General features: G+C 34.4%; 1 protein-coding gene across 4 annotated transcripts in view; it reads right to left on the bottom strand.

The window, feature by feature from the left end:
- ccdc162 (coiled-coil domain containing 162) overlaps positions 1-17,395 on the bottom strand; it is a 93,221-nt gene extending 75,826 nt beyond the window's left edge. Inside the window, 10 exon segments of one of the 4 annotated variants that reach the window (NM_001443253.1) lie at positions 1,619-1,750; positions 5,810-5,911; positions 6,711-6,863; positions 10,284-10,435; positions 11,057-11,141; positions 11,524-11,718; positions 13,698-13,811; positions 14,191-14,301; positions 14,796-14,868; positions 17,065-17,395. In NM_001443253.1, the coding sequence (NP_001430182.1) occupies positions 1,619-1,750; positions 5,810-5,911; positions 6,711-6,863; positions 10,284-10,435; positions 11,057-11,141; positions 11,524-11,718; positions 13,698-13,811; positions 14,191-14,301; positions 14,796-14,868; positions 17,065-17,195 (1,248 nt within the window). In that variant the 5' untranslated portion in view covers positions 17,196-17,395. 4 annotated transcript variants of the gene reach the window in all.
- Between the last annotated feature and the right edge of the window lie 333 nt (positions 17,396-17,728).

Here is a 17,728-nt window from a genome sequence, read left to right as displayed (position 1 = left end):
AGATTAGTGAAAACATTTGACTCATGTATGGCAAAACAATTCAGCAAGAACTTTTGAACCCGCCTTGATCCAAAGTTCAGATTTTTTTGTGTTAGAAGTTACAGCATATTTACTGAAATAATGCATTATTTGCATGTTTAAACATAATATTTTAGAAAACTCATAATACAAAATAAATCAATCTTAGCAATTATATATGTAAATATGTGAATGTCTTGCTTTAGCATTTTCTACATTGCAGAATTATGGAGAGATAAAAAAAAAATTTGTGAAAACATTTGACTCAAATATTGCAAAAAATTCAACAAGAATATTTGAACCCACCTTCATCCAAGATTTTTTTTTGTGCTTCACTTGACTGCATATTTAATGAAATAATATATATTTTGCATGTTTAAACTTAACATTTCAGAAAACTCTTAATACAAAAGCAATCTTAGGAATTGTGCATGTAAATAGGTAAATGTATTGCTATCATATTTTCTTGATTGCAATATTGTCTGAATTATGAAGTGATAAAAAAAAAGATTTTGAAACATGACTCAAATATGGTAAAAAAAAATTCAACAAGATTTTTTGAACCAACCTTCATCCAAAGTTTTGATTTATTTTGAGCTTTAAATGACTGAATATATAATGAAAAAAATACATTATTTGCATGTTTAAACTTAACATTTAAGAATAATCATAATACAAAAAGCTATCTCAGAAATTCTATATGTAAATATGTAAATGTCATTCTATCATATTTTTTGATTGCACTATTTTCTGAATTATTGAGTGATTAAAAAAAGAGATTAGTAAAAACCTGACTCAAATAAGCAAAATTTAACAAAAATATCTGAACACACCTTCATCCAAAGTTCAGATTTGTGTGCTAGAAATTAATGCAAATTTAATGAAATAATAATAAAAATAATAATTTTATATATATATATATATATATATATATATATATATATATATATATATATATATATATATATATATATATATATATATATATATATATATATATATATATATATATATATATATATTAATGTAAATATGTAAAGGTCTTTAAAATAAGGGGTGCCCAAACATTTTCTTAAAAAAGGCCAAAAACCAAACTTAATTGAAGGCCTGAAGTAAATATAACAAACTGTATTACATTAAATTTGTCATGCGTAATTTCCTAATTCATTTGCAAATATTTAAAAATGACTAGAAAACGTTGCTTTAAATCATATTAAGTAATTATGCGGTATCATTTTATAATAAAATTACTCCACTAAAAACAGAAATAATCCCAAAGTGGAATACACTACTAGTTGATCTGCGGCTTAATTTTCTCACCAATTTCTTCTGCATTTCTTCTGCATTTTTCTGTCAAGTGACAGAGTGGCTATTTTTTGTAGCTCAGCATTTATAAAAGGTTACATTAAAATTGACAAGACAATGGCATGACATGCCAAATGAAAGGTTAACATGGGCCCCCTTTGGGCATCTCTGCTTTAAATGAACAGTTGAACCAAAAACAAAACACAATAGGACCGTGTATTTAAAAATTGAGTGTGCTTTTATGTTGATCTTGAGAATATAATTTTAAAGCATCTATTTCTCTACTGATACTCACCTGGAACATGTTTGCTGTGTTATAAATGTTTCTCCACACATCAGAGGTATCTTTAAGGGATGAAGCTTCTGGTTGGCAAACTGATGTAATGAGCTGCTTTAAAGCATCGGTCACTTTATGAAGATCGGAATCCTTCAGGAGACAAAACAGCAACAGTGGAGCAATGCTGGATACAGGACTAATTCCACTGTTACTTAAAATGACCAACATTCACCTGAAAGAACTGACTTCTGTAGTATTTGCTTTCTGACATATTTCAACATTTCTTCTTTTGTGTTTGACAAAACAAATGAACTTATAAAGGATTGGAAGCACTTGAGGGTGAGTAAATGATGCAAATATTGAACAATACAGTGAACAATATTTTTGCTAATGACTGCTTAGTATTGGTTCACCCACTTCGAATGTTATCATTCGATTGAATGGGTATTATGAGTAGTTATTAGCTGATAGATATGGGCCAGTAGGGGCCATCTGCGCTTACTGGTTGGCTCAGAAGGCTGTTATCATCCATCCACATGGTTAAACAGCTATACTAGTAGAGAAGACTCCATAAACAGATCTGTTTTTACATTACTGTGATGGTTAGGGTATGGGTACAGCTGCATGATATTGGAAAAATCGGACATTGTGGTATTTTGTTTTGTCAAAATATACTGTACATTGCCATATGAATACAATTTGAACAGCTCGATTTTGGAAAGAATTCATTCATTTAGATTGTCTGGGATGATAAAATCTCTTTCTATGCAGTGCATCTGCATAAATTCTAATAAATTACAAGCAGAATTAAATAAACAAACACTGCTTTATGGTTTTCTGGGGAGTCTAACAGTATTTAAGTACAGAAGTTAAACAATCAAATGTAAAATAGCATGGTCATCATTGTATAAATGCTTTAAAAATAATAACATCTTCATCTTTTACTCTTTATTAAATAATATTTACCATTGCGGATACACACATCGCGATATTGATGCTCAAACAATATATTGTTCAGCCCTATATGTTAATAAAATACAATTAATGGGAAATTTTATAAATAATATAAATAATTCTCATTTACTTAAAGGGCCATGACACCCCCTACTTTTGGTTAAAGTCTACTTCAGAATTTTTTCAAAAGATGCATGATTAATGGGCGTGGAGCTCTGCGAGCATCGGACAGGAGTGGGCGTGGCCAGCAGGGGAGAACGTGAGCGAACGAAGCTAGCTCACAAAATGAGACAAACCGTGAGGAGACGCATGAGTTTATAGTTAACAAAGTTAAAATGCAAAGAAATGAACAGTGATTTAATGCCCTGCTACATTTTGTTATTCATAATTTCATAAACACATAACCACAATTTATATAATTATAAAGATAAGTGTGTTCATGTAAACACTGTAAATGAGGACTTCTCCCTCAATCCCCGTATCCAGCAGACTCACTGCAGCAGGTCTCCTGACCTGTCTATTTTAACCGTTAGCTCTGCTGGTAATCTGGAGGATTTAGGCAAACACAGCAGCACAGTGATGTGTCTGAATGTAAACGAACTCCTGATAACAGACAGCGTCCGCCATTCTCTATTTCTCGTGCTGCTCTCCCGACAAAAATGCTAGCAGCACACACACAGCTTTGCTGTATGATCGGCCCTGACAAGATTGCGGGGGAAAACATGCAACAATCCCTGTTGATCATGGAAACAAACACATTTGAGCCTACATGAACGGCTAAATACTGTGTGCCCGTGCCGTGGGTCCGTGACGTGTCTCACAGCTCGGGCTTGACTCTGGCAGGTCTGGCAGGTCTCATGAATAATTAAGCAGCCGGCTCTTCTCATAGGATAAGAAACTCCGCTATGAATAATAATGAGAAACCGACGCGTCATCATTGCACTTGCAGTACTGCACTACGTTGCCGATTTTGATCCCGCCCCAAAAATCATTTTAAACCCGGAAGTTGAAATTAGCTGACAAAAGCTCAAAATTATCCAGTTTTCCTCACAATTAAAGCTAACATTGTCTTAACTGATGCTCAACACACACAAATCTGTTAATTTAAAAAAAAAAAGTTCTCCAGGGTGTCCTGAACCTTTAAAGCCACAGCCATATCACATATGGCTGATTAACCATGTGGATGGATGATAACAGCCATTCTAAACCTACCAGTAAGCGCTGAAGGCCCCTGGCCCATATCTATCAGTTGATAATCACTGATAATGTAAAAACATTCGAATTGGCTAATTAGTTTGCATGTTATGTTATGGAGATGATGACAAGAATTTAAGAGTAAAAGTGCAAGTTAAGATTAAAGAATATATTTTAAAAATGAATGTTTTAATGATTCTAATTTTTACAATGGTGAAAGAAGGTCTTACAGATATAACTAATGCTTAAAAATCATTTTTTAGTTGCTTTATTACATTATTATTTATTATTGTTCACTATTAACACTTATTTATAGTTAACTAAATCTATTAATTAATAAAACTGATTTAACAATTTATTTAAAAAATGTATGAAACATTAAAAAAAGAAAGTACCCACAAGTGTATCATAAGTGGACAGAATAAATTACTTCTAAAAAGCCACTTCATGACACCTTTACAACTATAAAACTAAAATTTACGTAACTAAAAGCTTTTAATATTTAACTGAAATAAAATGTAGAAAATGTAAAAAAGCTTAATTTTCAATTATCATGTCATGTTTTAGTGGTAAAAAAAAAAAACTTTATAAAAAAAAAACTCACCTGCCACTTTATTAGGTACACCTGTACAACTGCTCGTTAATGCAAAATACTAATCAGCCAATCACATGGCAGCAACTCAATGCATTTAGGCATGTAAACATGGTCAGGACGATTTGCTGCAGTTCAAACTGAGCATCAGAATGGGGAAGAAAGGTGAATTAAGTGACTATGAACGTGGCATGACGAGCTGGACTGAGTATTTCAGAAACTGCTTATCTACTGGGATTTTCACGCACAACCGTCTCTAGGGTTTACAGAGAATGGTCAGAAAAAGAGAAAAAATTCAGTGAGAAGCAGTTCTGTGGGCAGAAATGCCTTGTTGATGCCAGAGGTCAGAGGAGAATGGCCAGACTGGTTGCAGCTGATAGAAAAGCAGCAGTACCTCAATTAACCACTCGTTACAACCGAGGTCTGCAGAAGAACATCTCTGAACACACAACACGTCCAACCTTGAGGTGCCACTCCTGTCAGCTAAGAACAGAAAACTGAGGCTACAATTCACACAGGCTCACCAACATTGGACAATAGGAGATTGGAAAAATGTTGCCTGGTCTGATGAGTCTTGATTAGTACCAATTGAGCCCATTAGTACCAATTGAGCATCGTGTCAACCCCATAGCCTACCTTGGTATTGTTGCTGACCATGTCCAACCCTTTATGACCACAGTATACCCATCTTCTGATGGCTACTTCCAGCAGGAAAATGCACCATGTCAAAAGCGTGAATCATCTCAGACTGGTTTCTTGAACATGAAAATGAGTTCACAGTACTCAAATGGCCTTCACAGTAACCAGATCTCAATCCAATAGAGCACCTTTGGGATGTGGTGGAATGGGAGATTCGCATCATGGATGTGCCGACAAATCTGCAGCAACTGTGTGATGCTATCATGTCAATAAGGAGTAAAATCTCTGAGAAATATTTCCAGTACCTTGTTGAATCTATGCCACGAAGGCAGTTCTGAAGACAAAACAGGGTCCAACCTGGTACTAGTAAGGTGTACCTAACAAAGTGGCTGGTGAGTGTACAGGTAAATGTTTATTGTATAATAAAATTAACCAAATGAACTGGAAACACTTCACAATATTAACTAATACGCCCTTATTTTCAAGTGTTACAAATCTATTGGAAGTAAAGACATAACAATAAATAAATAAAAAAACATTCAATAAGTCGTAGCATTTGTTCACCTTTGTAAATGTTATTTAACCATTCGTTGTGAGGTCACGTTACCTCAGGTCCATTAAATAATATTAACAGATACACTTTTATATTATAATAATGCATAGAAATTAATGTTAACTAATATTAATAAAATGTTATTTTACGTTGTCTGTTCATGATAATTAAGTTGTTAACTTAGGGAACTTTATTATGTAGTGCTCTCAGTATGTCTTTAAATAAACGGCATGCATGATTAACCAAAGGAAATGTTTATGCATTCGCTAAATTTCACCTCCAGGAGGCTGCTGTGCATCTGCAGAAGTTCATCCATCAATCTCAGCTCCTTCAGTTTGGCCATTTGTTTCTGCTGCCAAGGATCTCGCTTTGGTTTCATCTGTTTGTTTACAGAAAGAGGCAACACTTTCAGACATTGTATTATTGCATGAAATATTACATATTTTTAAATACTCTGGGATTGTTTCACCTAAATAGTTTTTATCGTTTTGAAAATTAATTTTTTGTTATAATATCATTTTTAAACTAATTTTACTTTGCTATATTAAAGGTTGTGTTAGTTTAATTTATTTTTTTTCTCCATCACAATTCTTTATTCATTTCTTTTCGACTTAGTTCCTTAATTATTCCAGGGTCGCCACAGCGGAATAAACCGCCAACTTTTTCAGCACAGGTTATATGCAGCAGATGCCCTTACAGCTGCAACCCACCTCTGGGAAACATCCATACATACCTATTCACATTCATACACTACGGACATTTTAGCTTACCCAATTCACCTATAGCGCATGTCTTTAGACTGTGGGGGAAACCGGAGCACCCGAAGGAGACCCCTTGCGAACGCAGGGAGAACATGCAAACTCCATACAGAAGAGCCAATTGACTCAGCCGAGGCTTGAACAAGCGACCTTCTTGCTGTGAGGCGACAGCACTACCTACTATTTATCTTCAGTTTTAGTCATTCTAGTTTAGCTGTGTTAAACATGAGAACATGTTTACAGTTGACCAAAGCGAAGTTTATTGTATGAACAGCTTACATTTACTCTTGTGCAAACTTCTAAGTAATAAAATAAAAAAGCTAAAACCATACAAATGGTGAGTTATTCATTTAATTTCAGTTAACAAAAATAGCTTTTGACCAATCATTTTAATTTTGGTTTACTGCAAAAACCTTGCACCTGAATGTGAGGAATCCAGCTGGCCTGTTTTCTGAGCGTCATGTTTGGACACTTTCTGCCAAATCTCCTGTCCGTGGCTTCAGTGCTGTCATACTGAAGGAAGATCTTCATCTCCTCCTGCTGTTTAAACACAGTCCTGAACACATACAGAACCTACGGATATACAGCAGAAATAACATTTGACACTTTATAGGGCCAATATTTAGACATCAACTAAACTCAAAGGTTTTAAGACATTCAGTTACTAGTGTATCCAAAAATCTTCTTTTATTGTCACTCTAATAATTTATTGCTTATTATTATGTTATCATATTTATCATTATTATCTTATATTATTATTATTCATCGTTGAGTGAATAAACATCACTGCTGCTGTTTTTTTGTTTGATTTTTGATATTTTTATCATGTTCTCCTGATATACGTTTTATACAAATGTTATATTCCTTTACATACACCCTAGAGTGGGGGAAATGAGTATTGAACACTCCATCATTTTTCTCAGAAAACATATTTCTAAATGTGCTGTTGACTTGAAATTTTCACTAGATAGTAAGAAACAAAGAAATCTATATAATGTAAAAGCCGAGACAACAGCTGAAATTTCTCAGTAGTTCTTCAGCAACCCTCTGCCCTTACTCAGTGTAAATGAATATCAGCTGCTTCAGTCCAACATCTACATTAGCAGGAAGACGAAGATGAAACCAGGGTGGACATTTCAGCAAGACAATGATCCAAAAACAGCCAAAGAAACACTCATATGCTTTCAGAGAAAGAAAATTAAGCTGTAGAATGGCCTAGCCAATCACCTGACTTGAATCCAATATAGAAAATACAAAATAAAGCTCAGATTTGATAGACAAGACCCACAGCACCATCAAGATTTTGACACTCTGTTGAGGTCTGTGGAGAACTCACACCTGAGCAACACATGTGACTTCATTCTCCATATGAGAGGCGTCTTTAAGCTGCCATCACTAAACAAGTCTTTTATATAAAGTATTAAATACATTTCAGTAGTTCAGCACTTTCTCTTTGTGTCATTCCATTGTTATTACACATAAATCATTTCAAAGATCTTGTTGGTTTTGTTTTGTTTTATTTTTATGTTTGTATTGTTTGGGTTTTTTACCAAATCTGGTTCAATTTCATGCCAACAGCTCCTTAAGAAGTATTATTCTTAGGAAATCACATGATGTGTTTAATACATATTTCGTCTACTGTATAGAATCGAAATAATCATGTATCTTTTTTGTCCTAAAATTATCCAAATGTATATCATGTTTTTGCAGGTTGACATTTAAAATATGTTTGTTATTCTTAGAATTATGAACTTTCTTGTCAAACATGTCTTGAGTAATAAAAGAAAACTTTTCATTGGTAGGCAACAAACCTTTAATAAAAAATATTATAACTAATCATTAGCTGCTTATTAACAGTTATGCAACTAGTTTATATACAGCAGCTACGCTAATTATTCTCTTTATTCTCCATTTCCACCTGGGGATACTCATCCCGAGGGCCTCAGACTGTGCAGAGACACTGATTCGATTCAAGACCAAAGACGAGATGATCCCAAGGTTTCCATATCCTGGACCAGGCCGTATCCAGAGCAGAAGCTGTGGTGGTCATGGAGGAGTGGAGAGTATGAGACTGATTCCTGTGATGCCCCAGAGACAGATGAGTCTTGCTGCGGCCAGCTTTCAGCCTCCGCTGCTGAGACTACAGCTCTGCACAAGACGTTTGGCCAGCGGAGAAATTAAAATGGTGGTGCGCAACTAAGTCTGGCTTCTCTTAAGGTTTTTTTTTTCTTCACTTTCGCCAATTTGTAAAGTTTTTTTTCCCTCTCTGCTGTCACCACTGGCTTGCGTGGTTTGGGACCGGTAGAGCTGCACATCGATGGATTTGCACTCCAGTGTTAAGACCCTCAGTAGTGATTAAACCACACTGAACTGAACTGAACTGAACTGAACTGAACTTAAACACTGAAAACTGAACTACACTGTTCCAATTTATATGATCTTTTATGTGAAGCTGCTTTGACACAATCTACATTGTAAAAGCGCTATACAAATAAAGCTGAATTGAATTGAAAGTTAGTACAGATTAAATGTTAGGTTTAGATTTTGAGTAGGATTAGAGATGCAGAATAAGATCATACTTTTGTACGTTCTAATAAACACCCATTATCTTAATAACAAGAAGGTAATAAACAAGTAATAGAAATGAAAGTGATTAATAGTGGGAATTATACTAAAGTATTACTTTTTAATTATTAGTTTATTTATGTGGATTCTAATAATCTAATGATCTACACTACCTGACAAAAGTCTTGTCACCTATCCAAGTTTTAGGAACAACAATTAATAGCTTGACTTCTAGTAGATCATTTGGTATGAGACTTTGCTTATATGAAAGGCAAAGGCCTCTTGATTATGTTTATTTTACCAAAATAAAACCTGATCATGCCTTGATTTTTAATGATTTGATTAGGACAGTAAGGCCTGACTTTGCTTAGACAAAAGTCTTGTCACTTAACAGAAATAATGTCCAGTATAGAATATAAAGTCATGCTGCAGTGGAGAAAGAATGAATATTGTGTCTGACTCCATCATGAGCTTGGAGGACTGCATCCATACATCTCTACAATGACTCTAATCACTTATTAATAAAGTCATCTGGAATGGCAAAGAAATTGTTCTTGCAGGACTCCCAGAGTTCATCAAGATTCTTTGGATTCATCTTCAGTGCCTCCTCCTTCATCTTCCCCCAGACATGCTCAATAATGTTCATGTGTTTTGACTGGGCTGGCCAATCCTGGAGCACCTTGACCTTCTTTTCTTTCAGGAACTTTGATGTGGAGGCTGAAGTGTGAGAAGGAGCGCTATCCTGCTGGAGAATTTGCCCTCTCCTGTGGTTTGTAATGTAATGGGCAGCACAAATGTCTTCATATTTCAGGCTGTTGATGTTGCCATCCACTCTGCAGATCTCTTGCATGCCCCAATACTGAATTAACCCCAAACCATGATTTTTCCATCACCAAGCTTGACTGATTTCTGTGAGAGTCTTGGGCATATGCTGGTTCCAGGTCTTCTGCAGTATTTGTGATGATTGGGATGCAGTTCAACAGATGATTCATCAGACAAATCGACTTTCTGCCACTTTTCCAAGAAGTCAAGTTATTATTTGTTGCTCTTACAACTGGGATTGACGACAAGACTTTTGTCAGGTACACTGAAAAAAATTATTCAAAGATGATTCCTTAGATTTACTCAATTTTTTTATGTTAAGAGGTTCTAAACAATTTATTTGTGTTGAATTTAAACAAACAAATTAAGTTGAACATTATTAAACTTAATTTGTTTGTTTAAATTCAACACAAATAAATTGTTTGCAACAATTCTGCATGCAACACTTTTTTCAGTGTAGTGAACATTATATTATAAAATGGTTTATTTTTCAGAATACAACAGAATTCATCATGCGTTGGGTTTTAAGATTTCATTGCTGGTTAGTGTATGTTGTTTTAGATTTTTTAAAGGCATTAAATGTTAGTGTATTTTGATCAGGATTACCAGACTGATCAGCTCCATTTCATCTGCTGTAGTCTTGATGCTGTTTGTGTTGTACTCGACGTCATAATGTGACAGCAGAAAATCCAGCTGGACTTTAAAATCCTCTAAATTGGTCGAAAGCAAGGGAAGCTCCGACATCGATACAAACACCCCTGATGGGTCAAAAAACAGATTCATGCATGACATACTATTCAGTTAATTATATATGGATGCAAAACCTTTCTAATTCATTTTCCTTCAGCTTGGTCTTTATTTCAGCGATCATCACAGCGGAATGAACTGCCAACTATCCCCGCATATGTTTTACGCAGCGGATGATCTTCCAGCTGCAACCTAGTATTGGGAAACCCCCATACACACTCATTCACACACACACACATTATGGCCAATTTAGTTTATTCAGTTCACCTATGCTGCATATCTTAGGGGAAACCGAAGCGCCTGGAGGAAACCCACGCCAGCAGAAATGCCAACTGGCTCAGCCGGGACTCAAACCAGCGACCTTGCAGTAAGGCGACAGTGCTAATCACTGAGCCACTGTGCTGCCAGGATGCACAATATAAAAAAACATTTTGGTGTGCATCTGCATTAGTTAGGCATCAAATAGGGATCATAGATCACAGAGCAGACACTGCAGTTCAGAACGCATGTGTGATTTGTGAAACTTTATCATTTGTACATGCTTTTAAAGTCTATTACTGTGTAAATATTTAAAGAGAGTGTTTCCAAATGTTTTAAACATTTTAAACATGTTTTAAAAATTGCGTTTTTACCATCAAAATATGCAGGTGACGTCAGATCTCCAGCAATAGACGTGTGATCTTCATTCCACTCAGTGGAAGGTAGATAATGAAGAACCTGCAAGTAACAAAATATAAAACCAGAATGTCTTTTGTAGCGACAAACATACAGTAATAGACACTAAAAGGGAAATGTAAATCTCTAAAACAAATTTTATTTATTAATTGTCTTTTATTGTTTGGAGATCAAATGGGAACGTAAAAATATGTTTGTTGTAGTTTGAAGTTTAAATGTTTGCAAAGTCAGAATGATTGCATGTTTAAAAGTCTAATTAAATTAATAAATTAATTTTTTTACACTTTTTTTATATTGTGGAAATGTATCCCCTTAATTATTATTTTTTTATTTTCTATGATGAAGGCCTAAATCATTACGAATTTTAAACCATAATCATTACTTCTGGTCTTGAATATTCGGCTATATTATTGTGTTTCCTCACATGCAGAAAGTTGTGGATGTGTTTGACGGAGTGCAGATGGCAAATGAGCCACTGCAGGTAAATGTTGATGTCCTCCTGTGTGATCACAGCGATGGGACTCTCCAAACCCAGCAGCACCTTCTCTCTGGATATGGCAAGACGACGCGCACGATACACACAATCCTCAAATTCAGTTGTTAAATGTGTGATCTGCTTCTAAACAAAAGACCAGGGACATGATGAATGCATTCATTTTGCCACTGAATGCATACAAATACACAAAATTTAATGCATTCATTTTGCCATTAATGGATAAAAATATTTTTTAATTATTGAAAATTCATGGAATGCCTAAAATATTTTAAATTTCACACTTTTTTTTTACTACTGAATGCATAAAAATATTCAGAATTTCATGCAATTATTTTGAATCCTAAATGCACAAATATATTCAAAATTGTATGCATTCATTTTTCTTGAATGCATAAAAAGACTCAAATTCCCATGCATCAACTTTGACATTGAATGCATAAATAAATACTAAACATTCAATGCCTTCATTTTTCCAGGGAATGCATAAAAATATTCTGAATTTCATGCTTTAATTTTGCCACTGAAGGCATATAAATACTCATTTTATCATCCTTCTTTTTACCACTGAATGCTTAATAACTCTGAACATTCCATGCATTAATTTTGTCACTGAATCATAAAAAAATATTCAAAAATGCATGCTTTAATTTTGCCACTGAATGCACAATAAATTACAAATTCCATGCATTCATTTTGCCACTCAATGCATAAAAAATCTCAAAAATACAGAAAATTCAATGCATCAATTATTTTGCCACTTAATGCATAAAAGATTTAAAACTTCATGGATTTATATTACCAATGCACAAAATATTTAAAAATACTGATAAAATTCCATGCATTAATTTGTCCAGTGAATGCAAAAAAAAAAAAATCCATACATTCATTTTGCCACTGAATGCAAAAAATAAAAATATGTAAAAATATCATGCATTAATTTTGACACTGAATGCATAAAAATACTCAAAATTTCATGCAATACAAATATTGCCACTGAATGCGCAAAAAATATAGCAAATTTCATGCATTCGTTTTGCCACTAAATGCATAAAAATATTCAGAATTTCATGTAACTATTTTGCACCTAAATGCACAAAAAATTCAAAATTGAATGCATTAATAATGCTACTAAATGCAAACAAACACTCAAAATCTCATGCATCAATTTTGACATTGAAGGCATAAAAATACTCATTATGTCATCCATTCATTTTACCACTTAATGCTTAAAAACTCTGAACATTCTATGCATTAATTTTGCCACTGAATACAATAAAAATATTAAGAAATGCATGCTTTATTTTTGCCACTGAATGCACAATATATTACAAATTCCATGCATTAATTTTGACACTCAGTGCAAAAAAGATTTTAAATTTCATGCATAATATTGCCAATACAAAAAATATTTTAAAATACTGAGAAAAATCCATGCATTAACTTTTCCAGCAATTGTATAAAAATACAGAAAATTCCATACATTCATTTGGTCACTGAATGGAAATTTATTTATTTTTTAATATCATGCATTCATTTTGCCACTGAATGCACAAAATTACTCAAAATGTCATGCAATAATAATATTGCCACTGATTGCACAAAAATATTACAAACTTCATGCAGGAATTTTGCCACTGAACGCATAAAAATACTGAAAGTTCTATGCATTCATTTTGCCACTATATGTTTTTAAAATACAGAAAATATCATATATCACATTTATAATATCAATATCATTAATTTTGACATTGAATGCATAAAAACATTCAGAATTTCATGGATACTTTTTTTGCCAGTGAATAGACAGAAATATTTAATATTTCCTGCATTAATTTTGCCACTAAATGCATACAATTACTCAAAATTACTAATAATTCCATGCATTTATTTTGCCACTGAATGCACAAAAACAATTGAAATTGCATGTCTTAATTTTCCCACTAATAGCTAAATATTATGCAAAATTTCCTGAATTTATTTTGCAACTGAATGCATAAAATCATACACATGAATTTCCCAACAAATTGCAAAATAAATATTTGAAATGCATTGCATTCATTTTGACACCAAATTAATGAAATAATTCAGAATTTCATGTTTACTTTATACTGGGGGTACAGTTTCTCCAGGACAGTGGAATGGCGGCCAAATCTCCTCCATCTGAGCATCAGCTGGTACTTGCACCGTGCCAATTTATACGTTTGATCAGTGTAAAACTGAGGCAGAATGATCAGAAATGTTCATTACAAAAGATTAAACTGGTTAAATCACTGTATAAACAGAATAAACAGAATCAGTGATGACAGTTTTATCGAATATACACTCTCACAAACAAGAACACAAAAACAGTGTCTGACACCTTTTTATAGGGTACACTTTTCTATTTTTAGGTTATATTTTGCACAACTTATGTAAGAATAAATTCGTTTTCTGTACCGATTTGAACCATTTTGGAAAAAATCGGTTCTTATACCTTTATTTTGGAGAGTGTAGGATTAAAAACGACAATAATCTCGTTTTTCTTCTCAATTCAGAGCTGAATAACAAGATTGAATAATAAGTGTATTATGAAATAAGAATCTCAATGAAATGGACCTGATGCAGCAGTAAAGGCAAACCGTCGGCTTTGTGCTCTTGATTCAGACAGATCTCCATCTCTCTCTGAGCCACTTCTGCTTGAGAAACTACAGGCTTAGTGGACGACACCTAACATTTACATCAAAGACAGCATTAAATGTCAAATAAACCACTGCAGGCATACACAGGAGCTTAAAAACATCAAAGGGGACCTATTATGACCCTTTTTACACGATGTGAATGCCGTTTTGGTGACTGTCACTTTAAATTCAAATGAGACTGTGCTCTTTTTAGAAGAGGGCGGAGCTACAAATGCTTATGTGTCAGCATGGTGGCAGATTCAAAAACAAGATTGACATCCTATGCTAATAAGAGGGAGCTTGTCACTAATGGGCGGGGCTTTTCCACTCTGATGACACGTACAAAGAGAGAATGTCAATCAAAGTGTTTCTGCAGACTGTTTAAATCAAGTATGATAACAAAAAAATTAAATGAATACATTTTTAACTTTACATGCTGGCTATATTCACACACTGTTCCCAAACAATTGTGTTTAAACGCCTTGAGTGAGTTTTGCATAATAGGTCCCCTTTAATACAACCCAAGAAACTGTAAAAACTCACCTGCAGGGCTTTGTGAAGCACCCGCTGCCTCTCCAGATGAAAGTAAGATGCATCTTTTGGAATATGAACAGAGCTGAAAAGGTCAGCGAAACGTAATTACATATAATTTAGCAATTTTTAGTGCTGGGCAAAAATTAATCGCATTTATTAATCAGATTATTTGCATCCAAAATAAAAGTTTGTTTTGACTTGAATGTGTGTGTGCTGTGTATATTTATTATGCGTATATAAATACGCACATGCATGCATATATTTGACATTTTTTCATTTATATTTAGAAATAAATTTAGCATGTATAGGATACAGATTATACAAAAATTTGAATATAGATGTAACGAAATAGTTTTGTGTAATTTTGTTTTGTTAAATGTGTTTATACAACAGTTCTGTCTGGTTCTGTGTCATACTGAGCAGAGCAAAAACGGTTGACGTTTCGCCACAAGATGGGGACAAAGACTGCATAAGTCCTTATGATCACAGAAACAATTAGTGAAAATTTCAAATTACAGCTGATCAAATGTTTATAAATCAGGTATATGAGATTCTAAATTGATCTCTCTCTTTTGAATGTTGTAGTGCTGTATTTATACCCAAGTAATCTGGTACTGTTTGCTTTGGATTTTCAGGGTTAATTATTGTGATCTCTTGATTACAACAGAGAAATACTGGAAAATCTCTGTAGACTGATGGCATTTCATGCCGTTCAGCCTTATAATCTTAAATGATTTGTCATCACTTTAGACATTACGCTAGGGAATCATTCAAACGCTAGCTCTAAAGTGACGTTGGTGAATTAGCAACCGTTTCTGCTGTTCTGACGTCAGCTTCAGATGTATACAAATTGCGGAATAAAGTAGCTCATACAAAAGGATTTTTAAAACTCTACATGTTTGATTATCTTTTTTATATACACGATTATGCCATCAAACTGTTGTATGTATGCATTATCACACTCATAGCAGAGTGATGTGGCTGTATATCGTCTCTGGTGGGACACTAAGGCTCTTGGCCTGCAGCCTCGAGCCATTGCACGCCTCCCACCAGTGCCACTATACAGCCATATCGCTCTACTGCTTGTGTGATATTGCTCCAGCCTGATTTCACGAGGAAACGTAAGTATTTTACGTTTTGTCAGTTTAGTGGCTAATTCTTATGAATTTGTACGAGTTCAGTCAATCATATGAATTCATACGAATTAGCCACTAAATCAAAAAGTTACGAATTGCCATGAGCTTGTGTTGGCATTTCATGCCGTTCAGTCTTATAATCTTAAATGTTTTGGGATCACTTTAGACATTACGCTAGGGAATCATTCAAACATTAGATCTAAAGTGACGTTGGTGAAGTAGCAACCGTTTCTGCTGTTCTGATGTCAGCTGCAGATGTGAACAAATGGTGGAAGAAAGTAGTTCATACAAAAGGTTTTTTAAAACTTTGTGTTTGACTTTCTTTTTTTATACACACTATTATGCTGTCAAACTGTTGTATAAATGCATTATCACACTCATAGCAGGCTGTTTATCATCTCTAGTGGGACAATAAGGCACTCGGCCTGCACCCTCGAGCCAACGCACGCCTCCCACCAGTGCCGATATACAGCCATATCGCTTTGCTGCTCGTGTGATGTTGCTACAGCCTGATCTCACGAGGAAACGTATTTCACGCTTTTTCAGTTTAGTGGCTACTTCGTACGAATTTGTACGAGTTCAGTTGTACGAAAATGTACAATATTAAAAAGGAGGCGTGGCACCAGTGGTGGGTCACTCATTGGGTGATGAGCAAATTGTATTAAATTGGACGAATTAGATCATACGAATTTATATGAATTCGCCACTAAATCAAAAAGTTACGAATTGCCGTGAGATTGTGTTGTATTGCTCATGTATTACGTATACATAATAATTATATAAAATACACAAATACAGTATATTATGTCAAGACAAACTTTTGATTTGGATAATCTTTAAATGACGCTAGCAATTTTAAAATAATTAAATAAAACATAATTGAATAAAAGAATTTGCTTAATAAAAATAAATAAATAGAAAGTAAATCAAATACCCATGAAAATCTGAAATATAGGATATGTGCTTTACTGATGTTATGCAATCGATTTTAGTGACCTGAAATAAATCTCAGGCATAAATCAAATCAAGTTAATGAATAAAACCATGAATAAAACTTAAATGCATACATAGTTCAAGTACGCATCTGTTCACGACTTATTAATGAAAGTGATAAAAGTTATAAATGCAATCATCTGTCTGACCTGTATGGTTTTGAGAATATTTGATGTGAAATGTCCTTGTCCTCAATCTCAGTCCTCAGAGAGTGTATCTGAGCGCTCAGTTCTGCTTCCAGCTCCTCCACCTTCACTGGCGAGCTGTAAGTCTGTGACATCTTCACTTCTCACAGCAGCTGAATAAACTCGTGTATTTGTTAAACTTTAGAGCTACACGTAAATGAGACTACAAGGTGCGCGCTCAAATTATAGAAAAAGAAAACACGCACGCGCGCACACAAAAAACTTTTAAGAAGTATTCCAAACGTTCCAAACTTTCGTTACAATGTATCAGTGTTTGAGTCGTTGCTATAGTGACGCCAGACGCGCGCTCAAATTATAGAAACACACACACACACACAAACAATTATTCCATTCGTTCCAAACTTTTGTTACAACGTGTCAGTGTTTGAGCCGTTGCTATAGTGACACCAGACGCGCGCCTCAAAGGAATGGCGGTATATGTAAATCAAGATGGGATACAGCTGAGGAAACTCACATCAATACAGCATAATTTTTGTGACACTCGTTCGTTCATTCATTCATTCATTTTCCTTCGGCTTGTTCCTTTATTAATCTGGGGTCACCACAGAGGAATGAACCACCAACTTATCCAGCTTATGTTTTACACAGCGGATGCCCTTCCAGCTGC

This window comes from Danio rerio, chromosome 17 (genome assembly GCF_052040795.2).
Source record: "Danio rerio strain M-AB ecotype USA chromosome 17, GRCz13ab, whole genome shotgun sequence".
NCBI lineage: Eukaryota > Metazoa > Chordata > Actinopteri > Cypriniformes > Danionidae > Danio > Danio rerio.
This window is presented reverse-complemented; position numbering and strand designations above follow the sequence as displayed.